At 42.3% G+C, this 17,792-nt stretch overlaps 1 protein-coding gene and 1 non-coding gene across 2 annotated transcripts in view; both read right to left on the bottom strand.

Annotated features, from left to right (window-relative positions):
* Positions 1–1,078: 1,078 nt before the first annotated feature.
* The window catches only part of KPNA4 (karyopherin subunit alpha 4), a 52,639-nt gene continuing 35,925 nt past the window's right edge, over positions 1,079–17,792 (bottom strand). Inside the window, exons 11-17 of the mRNA XM_049785903.1 lie at positions 15,810–15,941; positions 13,864–13,992; positions 11,487–11,591; positions 9,865–9,936; positions 7,074–7,236; positions 5,902–5,996; positions 1,079–3,037 (exon numbers count right to left, since the gene is read on the bottom strand). Coding sequence (XP_049641860.1) covers positions 2,939–3,037; positions 5,902–5,996; positions 7,074–7,236; positions 9,865–9,936; positions 11,487–11,591; positions 13,864–13,992; positions 15,810–15,941 — 795 coding nt within the window. The 3' untranslated portion in view covers positions 1,079–2,938. The remainder of the gene's footprint in view (positions 3,038–5,901; positions 5,997–7,073; positions 7,237–9,864; positions 9,937–11,486; positions 11,592–13,863; positions 13,993–15,809; positions 15,942–17,792) is intronic.
* Positions 13,295–13,599, bottom strand: LOC126026469 (small Cajal body-specific RNA 7). Its single transcript, XR_007501727.1, has one exon. It is a non-coding gene; the product is annotated as a small Cajal body-specific RNA 7 (non-coding RNA).

Genomic DNA, 17,792 nt, shown 5'->3' with positions numbered 1-17,792 from the left:
AGGAGAGCATTTGCCTTGCAAATGACCAACCTGGGTTTGATCACTTGAGCAGTGCTAAGCATGGCCCAAAACAAACCAAAAAACTCTCCAGAAATTTTATTATGTGAGTACACTTTTCAAGAAATGAAAAGCCTGTGCATTGTGGTCAGAAAGGTAAAGCTGAACTATGTACAAGTGTTTTACTGCTTAGCGTTCAGTTATGAGAAGGCCCTAGTTTTAGTTGAGAGTAACTTATTAACATGACACAACAGTGACCAAGTCCTTAAAATTAGGGCATACTTGCTCATAGAGCTTCACCAAGTTATGCTAAGCTCAGGTCAAACACAGAAAGACCTTCCTCAAATCCCTTGAAAAGTAGGGTTTCTAGGCTCCTTTGAGAAGCAGAGGAATAAAATCTCAAGAGCAAGAGTGTAGATGCAGAGGCATCAGCACATTATATTGGACCAGGCTGAGCCATTTGGCCTATTACATGATCAAAGTCTTACTTTTTTTGGGTCAACCCGGCGGCACTAGTGGTTTCTACTGGCTCTCAGAAATCATCATCCCTGGCTGGCTGGGGAACCACATGAGATGCCGGAATTCAAACTAGGTTCTCTTAGGTCGGCTGCGTGCAAGGCTAACGCCCTGCTGCTGTGCCCCCTCCATGTCTTCTTTGAGCCAGGCTCCCTTTACTAATTGTTGGCAGAAATTCTACAAACATTGTCCTGTTCACCTTCAGACAAGTAAGCTGTAGGGAAACACCACACTTTGTAAGCAATCTATCTTTCATTTGGAGCCATATGTTGAAGATCAAAAAATACACACTTAAAATACAGGCTTAAGTTGTGACTAGTTCATCTCGCTGGAATAGTGAAGGAGAGTCAAAACCTTGAATTTGGTCAGGGAGTAGCAGAATACAGAGATGACCTGAACAAATTCAGTGGCTTAGGAGTTTTAATGTTTTATATTGCTAGCTTAAAAATAGAGTATTATGTTGGTTCTAGGTCAACAGGTTAAGAAAGTTAATAGCTACTAAGTTATACTCACAATTTTATACAAGGACATTTAAGAAGAGAAAGTCACACAGTGCACACACATATCCCATGTAAAACATTGTTTTCAGTTTTAATATTTATTTCCCCAGACAGCCTAGCCTGCAGTCTACTTGGATAAAATGTACAAGCTAGTTTTCTGCTGCTTCTAGTTTTAAACTTTCACCATGTTTTGATGACAAGGAATGCTGCAAAAATACTCTAGTTCAACAAAGAGTTATGATCACAAAATAATTTTTATCCATTCTACAGTGTTTCAGAATTACCAGTTGATTTTTCAACACAAAGTAGATATAGATGCTAATGGTGGCTAACCTGGTATGTTTCTTATAGCAAACTTGTTCATGCAACATTTGTGCTCGAAGGGGAAGGCACAGGAGTTCCTACAATGAGCCACCTTATCAAGAGTTCTTCTGTGTACAAATTAATTTATGTCACATTTAATTTAGTGTGCATGACCTCAAAACTGAGGTATTATTCCAATTTATAAAAACCACTTGCATAATTTTTATGCAAGTTTTAAAAATACAAAGTTTTCTCCCTTAAAGTGGCTCAAAATAGATTGTTCATGGCTGCCTACATCTAAGGTAAAAAGAGTCTAAAACAATTGAACAGATTAGGCATATTATTAAAGGTGTTCAAACCATTACTTGATTTGTACATCTACTCAAACCTCTTCATCGGTCTTTTATTCAGCAGTACATATGCACCAAATTTCATTTTAGAAGTTTCCATATCATTTTCATAGAAAACAAAGTTTGAAAACAAGTAACATTTAAACACAGCACGGTATTCTACCACAACTGAAACTTTTTTTTTCTTCTTCTTTACAGGACTCAACAGAATCTAAAAATGAACTATGCTGTAGATTAATTTCATGCAACGGGTTTTATGTTGTCTGTGAAAATGAAAAGGATGCTTGGTAAAGCACATTTTTAACTGTTTTATACTATTATGGCAACTTGTGTACTGCAACACAGTCTATTTTGAGGGAAATTTATGATTTTTTTCCATGCAAAAATCTACACAAATTAGTTTTGATGATATGGAAAGCTTTTCATAGCATCAAACATTCATCTGGTGCAAATGCACAGGGAACCCTTCCTGAAAAGTTTTCTGATTTGAGAAGCAACTAAAAAGCCATACTAGGTAAAGTAAATAAAAACTAAAATGAAAAAAGAAAAAAAGAAAAAAAACAAAACAAAACCTAAAAAGGAACTTGGAGGAGGGCGGGCGGCGGAGAACCGGTGTCTGCTGCTGAACCGGTCTGGGCTGTCCTGGCAGAGTCCAGTAACACTCCGATCTCATTCGGTGATTTTCTAGGTCTGTTACCAGCCCCGAAGGCGAATCAAGCTCGCATGCGTCCACACACAGCACCACACCCACACGCTCACTCCACAGTCACTCCAGGGCTAGGAGTCGGCTTCCCAGGGAAGAACCCCACGCACGGAAGATGGATCTGGCTCTCCATCATGGAGCCACATTCACTCAGCATCGTCCACTCACACACTGCTCAGAGCAAGGCCCGGCCTCACTTTCCTGCGACTTGTTGGGCTTAAAGATGACAGAACTGCACTACCTCTCACTGACAGAGACCAAGGCAATGTTCCTTCTCGGGCACTGAAGATCTGTGACCCGCAGCCCCTTTTCACTTCCAACAATCTAAATAAGCACTCATGTAAAGTCTCATTCCATTCTGCCACTCATTCTCACTCGCACCCACTCGCCATCTTGATCTCATTTGGGCATTTTCTGTGATTCCAAATGAAATCTTCACATTTTCTTTCCCGATTTAATGCAGCAGCAGATCCCATGAGCCAAGCTTGATGGATCAAACCTTTCTCTATAGACGCATGTATATTTATGTATCTCAGTGCCGCATTAGACTTGACTTTCATGACATCTCTCTAAAACTGGAATCCTTCCGTCGGTACATTGGCAGATGAATTGAAACCAAATGTTCCACCTTGTATTGCCTCTGGAACAAGGCTAGGGTCTTCATCAATCTAAGGGGGAAAAAGAGGATCAGCTCTGCAATATACATAGATTGCATTCTAACACTATTCCCCCACACCTTAAATAAAGCAGGGAAGGGATGATGAATATGTGTGTGTGTGTTTGTGTGTATGTATGTATATATATATATAAATATATTTGAAGTGAATGGAACTGAAGTACATACATTCAAAATTAGGGCAAAAGCTTTGATGAGTAGGTAAAAACTTTCACTAATATTTTAAATAGCTGTACCATTTTTTTTTTTTTTTTGGGCTACACCCAGCGGTGCTCAGGGATTACTCCTGGCTGTCTGCTCAGAAATAGCTCCTGGCAGGCACGGGGGACCATATGGGACACCGGGATTCAAACCAACCACCTTTGGTCCTGGATTGGCTGCTTGCAGGGCAAACACTGCTGTGCTATCTCTCCGGGCCCAGCAGTACCATTTTGGAAACAAAATAAAACAAAACTAATATTTGAGCTTAAAATATTCAACTAAGTACAGGGAAGATGGTATAGGAGATAAGGTGCTTGCCTTGCAAGCAGATGACCCAGGTTCAATCCTGGCACCTCACATGGCCAGCCCTGAGCACTGCCAGTTTCAATCCTGCCGTGCTATATATGTAGTCCTCCCCAATCTGCTGGGAGCAATCTCTGAGCACAGATCCAGAATGCCTGAGCACTACTGGATGGATACTCAGAAGCAAAACCAAAATTGTCAGTTAAGAGCCTGGCTAATAGGGTCTCGAGTAGTGGCACAGGCAGTAGAGCACAAAAACCAAAAAAACAAAACAAAACAAAACAAAAACAAAAAACCAACAACAACAACAAAAAAAAAAACCCCCAAAACAAAAACCCAAGTCCAAGTTTTTGTGCATACCTAATGCAAACTATAAAAATCCAGCATAATTAAAATTATCTTTTAAGAATATGCTTTTCTGGGACTAGAACTGTAGCAAAGCAAGGAGGGTATTTCCCCTACACACAATTACCTAGGTTTAATCTTCAGTATCCCACGCCTGCCAGGAGTAATTTCTAAGCGTAGAGTCAGAAAAAACGTGAGCATCACCTGGTGTGGCCCAAATACCAAAAATGAAAAGAAAAAAAGAGAAAAAAAGAAAAAAAAAAGCTTTTCCTAGATTTTGTTTTTGTTTTTGGGCCACACCCGGCGGTGCTCAGGGGTTACTCCTGGCTGTCTGCTCAGAAATAGCTCCTGGCAGGCACGGGGGACCATATGGGACACCGGGATTTGAACCAACCACCTTTGGTCCTGGATCGGCTGCTTGCAAGGCAAACACCGCTGTGCTATCTCTCCGGGCCCGCTTTTCCTAGATTTTACTTATGATTGTCAGCATAGTCCATACAGGACTCGTAGTGATAAACTAATAAAAAAATCTCATTTCCAGAACTGCCAATAGGGTGCTTAATTTACATATGGACAATCTGGGTTTTATTATGGCAATTCATATGGTCCCCTGAGCGCATCAGGGGTAATTCCTGAGTAACTAACCCTGAGCATGGCAGGTGTGACCCTCCAAAAATCAAAGCAAAGTAGAAAAAAGTCTAATTTTCTTTTTTTCTTTTGTTTTGGGTCACACCCGGCAGTGCTCAGGGGATACTTCTGGCTCTATGCTCAGAAATCACCCCTGGCAAGCTCGGGGAACCATACGGAATACCGGGATTTGAATCACCGTCCTTCGGCATGAAAGGCAAACACCTTACCACTGTGCTATTTCTCTGGCCCCTTCAAGGAGAAATTTTAATCACCCTTGTCAGACTCACATTTATTCATTTATTTATTTATTTTATTTTTGCTTTTTGGGCCATACCCGGTGATACTCAGGGGTTACTCCTGGCTATGTGCTCAGAAATCCCTCCTGGTTTGGGGGACCATAGGAGACACCGGGGGATGGAACCACTGTTCTAGCCCCCAACTAACATTTAAACTACTTTGTAAGTGCAGGGTCAAAGATTGAAATCAGAATCTTCCAATTCAACAAACACACTTTACTACCAAACTCTACTCCTGGCCCATACCCTACACTTTCAATAACATTGTTGAACAATATCCCAGTTCTTTTCTACTTTTTTCCAGGGCCCACACCCAGCAGCAGTTGGGCCACTTTTGGCTCTGCACTCAGAAATTACTCCTGATTGGCTCAAGGACCATATGGGATGAAGATCAAACCTGGGTTGGTCACATGCAAGGCAAATGCCCTACCTGCAATGCTATTGCTCTGGCCCCTCTTTTTCTTTTTTTTGTTTGCAGAGGAGAAAATTGGACAAGACCTGGTGTTGCTCAGGACAATCATGGCAGTGGCCAGGAGGTTGAAGGCAAACTCCCTAGAATCCCAGTCACTTGGCTGGTAGTGCTGCTTGGCCTACAAAGCCAGGCAGGGACTTCCCACGTAATTCAGTAGGCCACACACAGAGCAGTGCTAAAGGAATGTGTGATGCATTGGACAAACAAGGAATATGACTGAACCTATGTGAACTCTTTCTTTCTGGTCCTAGAACTACTTTGATACTCAGAAGGATCTGGAAATACTGAAATGTTTGTGTTTCTTAAAAAAAGTGAATTTCTCTCACATATCTTGATTATTTTTTTGTTTGTGATCCATACCTAGCTGTGTCTAGGGCTTATTCCTGGCCTTGGCTCTGCACCCACAACTGGCAGGCCTGGTACCATGTCCATATAGGGTGCTGAGGTTGGCCATGCATAGGGCAAATGCCCCACCCACACTATATTGCTTTGGCCCCTCATATATCTATTTTAATTCAATTTTCCCAGATTATATACAAATTCAGATTAAACTATTATTTATCGCAAACTTATTCTTATAAATAAGAAAACCACAAAATTATTAAATACATCATCTGAAGAGAAGAACTGATCGATGATCTCATAGGCCAATTTGTAGATGTCTTCGTTTTCATGATTTTGAAGTTGTTCAATTTTCTCCAGTCCTATAAGAAATTATAAAGTGAAACAATGAAACAATTAGAGGCACTGACATAATACTACAATAATCTGTGACTGCTAAATCTGACTTTTGGACTGCAAATTAATTGAGAATCTACTCTAGAGATCCTTTTTTTTTTTCTTTTGGGCTACACTCAGTGGTGCTCAAGGGTAACTCATAATAGCTCTGCACTCAGAAATCGCTTCTGGCAGGCTTGGGGGACCATATGGGATGCTGGGGATTAAATCCAAGTGGGCTATTTGTTAGGCAAGCACCTTACCTGCTATGCTATTACTCTAGCCCCAAGGCAAGACAGTTATTTGCCTTGCATGCTGCTAACCCAGTTTCCATCCCAAGCATCCCATACAGTCCCCAGAGCACTATCGGGAATATTTACCAAGTGCAGAGCTAAATGTACCCTTCTGAGCACCTCTGGGCCTGGTTCAAAACCAAACCAAAGTATCAGTTCTGTATCTCCCTAAAGTGCAGTATTTCTCACAGTCTCTTCCCAGCATCTTTGCACAGACTCTGTTCAAACTCTGGCACTGATCTGTGATAGAACAGGCAAGAAATTCAGTAGGGTGCACAACAGAATTTTTACTTTATTTGGCTACTTTTTTTTTTTTTTTTTTGGTTTTTGGGTCACACCCGGCAGTGCTCAGGGGTTATTCCTGGCTCCAGGCTCAGAAATTGCTCCTGGCAGGCATGGGGGACAATATGGGACACTGGGATTCCAACCGATGACCTCCTGCATGAAAGGCAAACGCCTTACCTCCATGCTATCTCTCTGGCCCCTATTCTGCTACTTTGTTATCAAAGACTGAAAAAGATGTGCCTGTATCTTAAAAAAGTTATAAGAATATTAAAATGTGGGGCCGCAGAGATAGCATGGAGGTAAGGCGTTTGCCTTTCATGCAGGAGGTCATCGGTTCAAATCCCGGCATCCCATATGGTCCCCTGTGCCTGCCAGGGGCAATTTCTGAGCCTGGAGCCAGGAATAACCCCTGAGCACTGCCAGGTGTGACCCCCCCAAAAAAAAAAAAAGAATATTAAAATGTAAATTTGCTTATAATAAACTTACCCCCGCATTCTTCTATGAGATTGGCTATGGTTTCTGCCTCATCTTCAGCCATTTTTAATATATTACTTAGACCATCGAGGACTACTTGTACAACTTGTGCATCTTTTACAGTAAGCAAATTGCAAAAAGGTGGGATAACATTTTGTTGAATGAGGTAAGCCACCTAAAGAATGAAAGCACAATAAGCATGTAACATTTTCAAATGAATAGTTGTGATTTCAAACTTCTGAGTATGGAAGCATGTTATCTCATAATATTAGACTTCATTACTCAATATTTTTTTATTTCCTTTGGTTTGCGAGTCATACTGGTGGTGCTAACAGGGATCTGTGAAATGACAGGAACCAAAACTGGGGCATGCACACCACATCTTTGAACTAAACTCTCTGCCCCCTTTATTTTTGACATAGGAAGTTTACTTTCCTTGAACTTAGAAGAGACACTCAATCTCACTTCTTTCCTACAAAAAGTATTCCTTTCAATACTTAGACAATACTTCCAATACTTAGACAATATGAGAGGACATGTGACACTTTTCTTTTTTTGGTTTTTGGGCCACACCCGGCAGTGCTCAGGGGTTACTCCTGGCTGTCTGCTCAGAAATAGCTCCTGGCAGACACGGGGGACCATATGGGACACCGGGATTCGAACCAACCACCTTTGGTCCTGGATCGGCTGCTTGCAAGGCAAACGCCGTTCGGGCCAGAACTCGTTTTCTTTTGTCAGTTGGCATAATGATAAGTTCTGCTGCCTGCATAACTTAGGGCAAAGTGCCTTTTTTTTTTTTTTTTTTTTGGTTTTTGGTTCACACCTGGCAGCGCTCAGGGGACCATATAGGATGCCAGGATTTGAACCTCATGCAAGGCAAATGCACAACCTTCATGCTATCTCTCTGGCTCCACAAAGTGCCCTTTTGAGTTTTATCCTTTAGGGACTTTATATTGCTCACCCTAATCTCTGCGCATGGCAGCCTTTGACTGAATTTAAGTTCTAGTTCTTAATTCTGTTGCAAATCATTTGTAGGGAGAATTAATTTTGCCCAGAGAAGTAGACTCATTCTGCCCTGTTATCTTAAACCAGGGGTCCTCAAACTATGGCCTGCCAAGGACATTTATCCGGCCCACCAGATGTTTTTACCACTGCCTGTCCTGCTTAGCTGCAAACTCATCCAGGGCCCACAGTGTATATGTCTGGAATGTGCGCTGCACTCTCCAACTCCCTTCTCTATCTCAGGACTCTCCTCTCACTCTTGGGCAGAGGTCCTCAAAACTATGGCTTGCAGGCTATAGTCCTTATCGAAATACTGGTAAATTTGTTGATTTCACTTTTTTCATTTTAAATATTATATTTATTTCCTTTTTGTTTGTTTTGGGGCCTCACCTGGCAGTGCTCAGAGGTTACTCACGGCTCTGAAATCACTCCTGGCAGGCTCAAGGGACCAGATGGGATGCTGGGGATCAAACCCAGGTCCGTCCCCTGTGCTGTGCTACTGCCCCAGTCCCCCCATTTTGTTTACTTATTTCAAAATAAGATATGACCAGTGTGCATAGAAATTTGTTCATTTTGGAACCGGAGAGATAGCATGGAGGTAAGGTGTTTGCCTCACATGCAGAAGGACGGTGGTTCAAAGCCCAGCATCCGATATGGTTCCCCAAGCCTGCCAGGAGCAATTTCTGAGCATAGAGCCAGGAATAACCCCTGAGCACTGCCGGGTGTGACCCAAAAACCAAAAAAAAATAAATAAATAAAAAAAAATTTTTTTTGTTCATTTGGGGGGGGGGGCACACCCAGTGACACTCAGGGGTTATTCCTGCGTCAGCCTCTTGCAAGGCAAAAGCCCTACTGCTGTGCTATTGCTCCAGCCCGTTAAATTTTTTTTTTTTAAAGTATAGGCCGGCCCTTCAATAGTCTGAGGGATAGTTAACTGGGCCTGTTTATAAAGTTTGAGGAGTGCTGTCTTAAATAGTCCCTTAAAAAATATAGTTATGGGGCCAGAGCAGTGGCGCAAGTGGTAAGGTATCTGCACTAGTCCAGGAAGGACTGTGGGTCTATCCCCTGGCGTCCCATATGGTCCCCCCCAGCAAGATGCGATTTTTTTTTTTTTTTTTTTTTGGTTTTTGGGCCACACCCGGTGACGCTCAGGGGTTACTCCTGGCTATGCGCTCAGAAGTCGCTCCTGGCTTGGGGGACCATATGGGACGCCGGGGGATCGAACCGTGGTCCGTCCTAGGGTAGCGCAGGTAAGGCAGGCACCTTACCTTTAGCGCCACCGCCCGGCCCCGCAAGATGCGATTTTTGAGCACAAAGCAAGGAGTAATCCCTGAGGGTCACAGGGTGTGACCCAAAAACAAACAAAAAAAGGTTAAGTGGTGCTGGCAGTGCTTGTGGGCCGGGTGGGCTGGAGACACGACACAAGGGCTGAGATGGCCCAAAGTGGTGCTCACTCTGCCATGTTCCATGTTCCTTGACCCTTTGTCTCTCTCGGCTGGCCTCTTCCACCCTGCCCTGCAGTATCCCGCCAAAAAGAATTAAAAAATTTGGTTAAAAAACACATCACTCACATCACAACCCTGTTTGTAACCACGGTTAATAAATTCTTGTAGGCTAAGTTATTGGAAAAAGAACATTTTTTTGGTCTCTGAATAAGGATATACTGTTACGTGGCCAAAACAAAACAGAACCCCAACAACTCTTCTGCTATTCTCTTCAATTACAAGCAAGCCTTAGAATGATTCGTGCTGTGATGAAAGTAAACAGGTTCTAAAGACTAAGTTTAAAGAGCTGCACTTACTTGATCTTTTCTCCCACTGATGGTTAAGTTACTAATGGCCCAAGCAGCTTCTTTCTGAGTGCCAAAATCCCCCTGTAACAGAAAACTGAGGTCACAAATGACAATGAAAAATAAAAAAGAATGACAAAACAATTTCTAACTATATTCTCTAGGTTTTCTTTTCATTCTTCCACACACATATGTAGTTTTATAAATTCATCAAGGTAAGTCCTTCCACCCAGACTCATGGGAACAATGGGACTTGGTCAAGAAAACATGGGAAAGCATACAATTCCACTTTACTCAAAGTCAAATAAAACATCTCATGAAGTTTAAAAAAACTGGTAGGGACTGGAGAGCTTATTTAGTGAATAAGGAACTTGCTTTACATGTAGTGGCCGCAGACATCACATATGGTCCTTAAACCTCAAGAGTAACTCCCCTGCCACCTTTTTGGTTTTTGAGCCAGACCCGACTGCGCTCTGGGGTTACTCCTGGTAGGTATGGAGGACCATATGGGGTGCCGGGAATTGAACCCAGGTCTGTTGCTGGGTTGCACTGTGCTTGAATAGGAAAAGCAAACAAACTTCTCCACAAGAAAACACCTCATTTTAGTCTAGAAAATCTACTGTATGAAACTACCTACTACAAAGTAGTAAAAATAAACTGCCTGAGGCATACCCATAAATAAGCAGTGAGAATAAAATGCACTGTTCAAAGTATGAGTGAATGAAGAAAGTCAGCTTGCAGGGGATAGGCATGGCCTCAAAACAAAGAAAACCAAACTAAAACAAGCCAAAATCAGGAGGGCAGAACCCAAGACAAATGCATTAATCCCCATAATCTTTCTCTGGCCTACAGATAATTCTCAATCTTAAAGAATTATAGTTTTCAGAGAGGGATTACATATGAAGTAGCTAGAATGCATAAGGATTCTTATTAGTGTAACAATAACACTCCTGGTGGGTTATGAGGGGGGGGCCAAGAGGGGTGTCAGTGATGGAATTCATGTTGGCTAAGTGCTAGGCAAGAGTCCTCCCTACTGGTACAATCTCTTCAGCCCCAGAAAATAAAGAAATTTTTTTTTGGTTTCTGAGTCACACACAGCAGTGCTAAGGGGTTACTCCTGGCAGGTACTGGGGACCATATGGGATACCAGGATTCAAACCACTGTCAGTCCTGGATCAGCTGCTTGCAAGGCAAACGCCTTACTGCTGTGCTATCTCTCCGACCCCACACAAGATACATTTTTAATAAATCTCAGGATAATCTTTGGAAAAAGAACAATAGAATTGTTAGGTATTTCTGCCAAATAAATGCTTCCTATATACAAAAAGTGAACTTAAAGGTTTAATTGTATTATTTTGGGACCACCTCCAGCAGTGCTCAGGAATCACTTCTGGTGGTCCTTCGGAGACCAGGTGTAGTACTGGGAATTCAAAATGAGGTCTGTTGCATGCAAGCCAAGTAAATGCCTTAACCCCTATACTATCTTTATGGCCCAAATTAAAGCTACTTGATTGCAGTCACTCACGCCATAGGATAGGCTCAAATGAAGTAGGAAAGTATATATACTATGAATTTTATTATATTCAAATCCTTTACCCTTGACGTTGTAGGTTAAATAGAGGGTAATTTCTTACCTTATCCAAAAGGTGTATTATCATTGGTACGAGGTTGGCATCAATTACTGCCTGGACTTGCTGCTGATTCCCTGCCGTGATGTTTGAGAGGAACCACACTGCTTCCTGCAGAACAAAGCCTCTTCAATACTTCTTAGATAAAAACAACATCCAAATACTTTTTATTATGGAATGGATCCATAATATAAACACAAATCCTAAAACTAATACAAATGAGATTCAGCCTCAGGCACAAAAAGTGTTTTGTTTTTTTTTTTAATTGATGAAAAGCGCTATTAAAAGTAGAAAAATCTGGGGCTGGAGAGATAGCATGGAGATAAAGCATTTGCCTTGCATGCAGAAGGTTTGTGGCTCGAATCCCGGCATCCCATATGGTCCCCCGAGCCCACCAGGAGCGATTTCTGAGAGTAGAGCCAGGAGTAACACCTGAGCGCTGCCGATGTGACCCAAAACCAAAAATTAAAGTAGAAAAATCTCAGTCACCAACAATAATTAAAACACAAGCAGAGAATACTGGGTTGTTTTCATCTGCTCACCTGTAAAGGTCATCACAGCACCATCTCTTAATAGCTAAAGCAGAATCAGTCATTTGCTTTTATTTATTTATTTTTTTGTTTGGTTTTTGGGACTCACAGATGGTGCTCAAGGCTCATTCCCAGTAGGCAAGCACTGTATACGAGGTACTAACTCTCTGGCCCTTTGATTGCTTATTGAGCTACTTTAAGATATGCTCATGAGGGGCCGGAGAGGTAGCATGGAGGTAAGGTGTTTGCCTTTCATGCAGAAGGTCATAGGTTCAAATCCCAGTGTCCCATATGGTCCCCTGTGCCTGCCAGGAACAATTTCTGAGCATGGAGCCAGGAGTAACCCCTGAGCACTGCCAGGTGTGACCCCAAAACCACAAACAAACAAACAAAAGTAAAAAAAAGGGCTGGGCGGTGGCGCTAGAGGTAAGGTGCCTGCCTTGCCTGCGCTAGCCTTGGATGGACCGGTTCGATCCCCCGGCATCCCATATGGTCCCCCAAGCCAGGAGCGACTTCTGAGCGCATAGCCAGGAGTAACCCCTGAGCGTCACCGGGTGTGGCCCAAAAACAAAAACAAAAACAAAAAAAACAAAAACAAACAAACAAAAAAAAACAAAAAAAAAGATATGCTCATGGGGGGCCAGCGAGGTGGCGCTAGAGGTAAGGTGTCTGCCTTGCAAGTGCTAGCCAAGGAAAGACCGGGGTTCGATCCCCCAGTGTCCCATATGGTCCCCCCAAGCCAAGGGCAATTTCTGAGCGCTTAGCCAGGAGTAACCCCTGAGCACCAAATGGGTGTGGCCGAAAAACCAAAAAAAAAAAAAAAAAAAAAAAAAGATATGCTCATGGGGCCAGAGAGATAGCATGGAGATAAGGCATTTGCCTTGCATGCAGAAGGACAGTGGTTCAAATCCCGGCATCCCATGTGGTCCCGAGCCTGCCAGGAGCGGTTTCTGAGCTTAGAGCCAGGAGTAACCCGAGTGCTGCTAGATGTGACCCAAAAACCAAAAAAAAAAAAAAAAAATCTTATGACAGCTACTCTTGACATGACAATAGGGCTATTTTCCAAAGACTTTAAGTTTCTAAGTACTTTGAAATTTCTTAGGCAATAATTGTATGCTGAAAGCGAAAGTGGAGCATAAGAAAGACAAAATACCTAACACTAATATGCAATGTAAGTTATTACTGCCATTAATTTAATTTGTTAAATGCATTAATATGCTACAGGAAAAAACATTTTCTGTAGTAAACAAATTTGAGGAATTAGCTAGTGTATAGTTGGCTCTTTTGGATCAGATCACAGGACCATATTTAAGGAACTGTTAGAGATTTTAGGGTGTGAGGCTACCAGGTGAGCTGTTTTTGGGTTATAATCATCGGCATGTTGCATCAGCAACCCATGAATTTCCCTCCAACAGCCTCAGATGCACTCCAATATCAGCACCACCAGTCAGCGCCCCCTTTCTGTAACCTTCACAAGCACACACTTGCAAGCACACCCCCCCATTAGCATTTACAAATAATTAAACTTAACTATCAAAAATTTCCATCCACACAACATTCAACACCCTATCTCTGTTTCATCACTTCCAAGAGAGCCAAATTAAAACTATTTACTATTGGTTTGTATTCTCTGTGGGAAATCTTTGCTCGTCCACATAATAGAGAACCTTCGCCTTCACTTGATAATACTTCTCTTGAAACTATTATTTCCAAGGTTTTAACTTTATAAGTGATAAAAACATATACATAAATAAATTTAAGCACAATTATTCGACACATTCTCATACATTATTACTCAGTTAGTTTATTATTATCTCATGTATGATTTCTCAGATTATATCTAAAATACTTACCTTATTAATTTTCTCTTTGGGATGTGTCAGGAGTGCTGGAAAATGTGAAAGCGCATCACAATTCAGGACAACTTGTGTTTGCTCATCAGTCCCGGTCACGATGTTGCCCACAGCCCGGAGTGCAGCCGTCTGAAACACGAAAGGGAGGAAAGGCCTTAGTGCAGGGCCAGGCGTAGCACTCCTGACCACTGCAGGGATACTGGGCAGGACTTAAACACAGCCCTTTAAGCCAAAGTATCTTTCTAAAGCAGACTGTATCAGACTCCAGATTTGGGAGGAACTCAGGAGTCAATCAAAGACAAAAATTCCACTTCTCAGCTTACAGTATTGTAGAGAAGACAGCTGATAAAATAAGGCTCACTTCAGATAGCAAGAAGTATCATTAAAAAAAAAGGCAGTACTTAGTACTCTAAATCCAGTGCTTGAATAAATGAAGATGAAAGTCTCTTTCTGAAGAAATGCATGAACCTGCTTAACATGAAATTCACTGTTATTCTAAATCATCAATTTCTTAGTTTTGTTTTGGACCACACCTGGCTTTGTACTCAGCGGTCATTCCTAGAGTGCTCGGGGACCATATGGGATGCAGGGGATTGAACCCGGGTCAGCTATGTGCAAAGCAAAAGCTGTACCTGCTTTGCTATTATTGCTCCAGTCCCTCATCAATATTTTTTAGATAGTTTCATGAGATCGACTGGGGATTGTTTTGTTTTTTTGGACCATACAAAGCAATGATCAGGGCTTACTCCTACCTTTGCACTCAGGAATCACTCTTTTTTTTTTTTTTTTTTTTTTTTTTTTTGGTTTTTGGGCCACACCCGGTGACGCTCAGGGGTTACTCCTGGCTATGCGCTCAGAAGTCGCTCCTGGCTTGGGGGACCATATGGGACGCCGGGGGATCGAACCGCGGTCCGTCTCCTAGGCTAGCGCAGGTAAGGCTTACCTTACCTCCAGCGCCACCGCCCGGCCCCAGGAATCACTCTTAATGCTGGGGGACTAATAGAGTACTGAGAATCAAGCCTAGGATACTGCATGCAAGACCAAGTGCCCTGCCCATCTTATCATTAATCTCTAAAGTTCTTGTCAAGTTAAATCTTTTGTCCAATTTCATTCTATGAGACAGACGACCTAGGTTCTTTTTTCATTAGAGATAATTTTACATTATAAAATTCACCCTTTCAAAGCACTCAATTTAGCAGCTAAGATTTATAAATAACCCATGTGACCAGTAACAGATGAGTGGATTTAAAAAATATGTATGCAGCAGGTAAGGTGCTTTCTTTGCATGCAGTTTACTTGGGTTCAATCCCAGCACCACAATCCCCCAAACCCTCTAGGAGCAACCCCTGAGTTCAGAGCCAGGAGTAAACCCTGAACACTGCCAATACCACCGAAACCCCATCAAAATAATTTAAAAAATATGGTGGGAAGGGCTGGAGCAGGTAGGCCATGTGGCCTTGCACAAAGCAGACCTGAGTTCAGTCCCAGTGTCCTTATGGCCCCAGGAGTGATCCTGGGAACACCGCAGGATGTGGCCCCTAAACCAAAAAAATCAACCTGCCGAAATAAAGATATTCAATTAATTTCTCATTTTTCTATTTATTTAGATGCCTATTCTCCCTTAAGCAGCCTTTTAGGCAGTTCATACGAGACTAGTACCAGGAGAGCTTTCGTTCCTTTACATTCAGTTACATTTCTCATATGCCATTATTCAATTTTAGGGCGTTTCAGAAGTTATAACCAGTATAATCCCCTTTCCTGGTCTCCTTTGGAACAAATATGTGTAAGGATGAACTAAAAAAATAAAAGGACAATTATTTTAATGGTGAGTGATAAAGGACAGTGTGTGAGAAGAGGACAGTGGAAGCGGATGAGGGAAAATGAGAATAAGAATGAAGAAAAAAAAAAAAAAAGACAATGACTTCAATAGGAAAACAAAAACCCACCTGAACTTTAACTTCTTGGTGGCTGAGCAGAGGAACCAAATGAGGGACGATCCCAGAGTCTATTACCATCTGTATCTGTTCATTGCCAGCATCCGTCAGATAGGAGAGAGCCCAGACTGTGTCTACCAATATCTAAGGAATAAAATGCAAATTCGAATACTCTTAAGAGCGTTTCTCACTCTATTGAACTCTCGTAAATGACAGTTCTATCTTCATTCTTTCTTCTTTCATTTTAACCATTGGAATCTTTTATTTCTATTGTACTTTAAGAAATGCTACCTGCTATTGCTTATCTAGGATATTATGATCCTTACATCAATCATCTCAATTCACTAACATACAGACATACTATATAATACATGAAATATGGAGAGAAAAGATTCTTTTTTTTCCATAAATGCTCAGACTGAAGAAGAGCTGGTAAATGCATACCAACATGTGGTAAATGCATAGGTAAGTGCAAGTAATGGATTTAAATACACAAAACTCGGGTACATGGGTTTATCAATGCATCTTTATTTCCATCATCAATTCCATATAGACTGTATAAAGTCAACAGTGATATTAATGTTAAAGCTATTTTATCTCCCCCCCCCCTCTTTTTTTTGGTTTTTGGGCCACACCCGGCAGTGCTCAGAGGTTACTCCTGGCTGTCTGCTCAGAAATAGCTCCTGGCAGGCACGGGGGACCATATGGGACACCGGGATTCGAACCAACCACCTTAGGTCCTGGATCGGCTGCAAGGCAAACGCTGCTGTGCCAGCTCTCCGGGCCCTCTTTCCCTTTCTTTTTATAATTTAATTTTTTTTAAACTTTATTTATTGATTTGTTTCTGGGCCATACCCAGCAGCACTCAGGAGTTACTCCTAGTGGCTCTGCACTCAGAAATCACCTCTGGCAGGCTGGAGGAATCATATGGGATGCCAGGAATCGGGTACCTCCCTGGTCGGCCACATGCAAGGTAAGTGCCCTACTACTATGCTATCTCTCCAGCCCCTCTTTTTTTTATTTTTTTTTAAATTTATGTTAGCCACACCTGGCTTTTGCTTAGAGATTACCGCTAGTGGGTCTATTTTGGTTTTTAGGCCAAACCTGAAAGTGCTCAGGGCTTACTCCCAGCTTTGTACTCAGGGACCACTAGGGGCAAGGTTTGGGGTGTCAGAGTGCTGGGGATCAAATCCAGGTTGATTGAGTGCAATTGCTCTGGCCCCTATTTCTTCCTTTTTTTTGTCTTTCAAAAACTAACAAAATACCATTATGTGTATGTGCTGGCCCATAGGCACAATACTCCATGATATTATCTTGGTTTTTGGGTCACACCCGGTGGTGCTCAGGGGTTACTCCTGGCTGTCTGCTCAGAAATAGCTCGAACCAACCACCTTTGGTCCTGGATCGGCTGCTTGCAAGGCAAACGCCGCTGTGCTATCTCTCCGGGCCCCCATGATATTATCTTTTTATGATGTGAACTGGCAAGTTATAAAACCCTAATGTGAAGCAAAAGAGCTAGTAGGGGTAAGGGACATGTTCTGCATGCACTACAGTCGCTTGAGCAATGCCAAGAGCACATATACACATGTATAGACTTAGGCACATACATAGCATTAGAGGTTTTTTTTCCTTTGCCACACGTGGTGTCACTCCTGGCTCTGTGCTCAAAAAGTGCTCCTGGCAGGCTCGGGGAGAACCTATGGGATACCGGGGATTGAACCCAGGTCTGCCGGGGATTGAACCCAGGTCAGCATGCAAGGCAAACACCTTACCCCGTGCTATTGCTCTGGCCCCACATAAATGAGAACCAGAGGGCTGGAAAACTAGTATAGGGGTTGAGGCATTTTCCTTACATGCTGCCGATCATGGTTCAAATCCCCAGCATAACATATGTTCCCCCCAAGCACTGCCACGTGTGACCCCAAATAACAAAATAGAACCAGAACTGCCAAATGTTCAGTTTAATACTTTCTCTCCTCATTGTCATAAAGGCAG

This window comes from Suncus etruscus, chromosome 13, assembly GCF_024139225.1.
Source record: "Suncus etruscus isolate mSunEtr1 chromosome 13, mSunEtr1.pri.cur, whole genome shotgun sequence".
NCBI lineage: Eukaryota > Metazoa > Chordata > Mammalia > Eulipotyphla > Soricidae > Suncus > Suncus etruscus.
The sequence above is the reverse complement of the archived record's forward strand: the minus strand, read 5'-3'. Positions and strand labels throughout refer to the sequence as shown.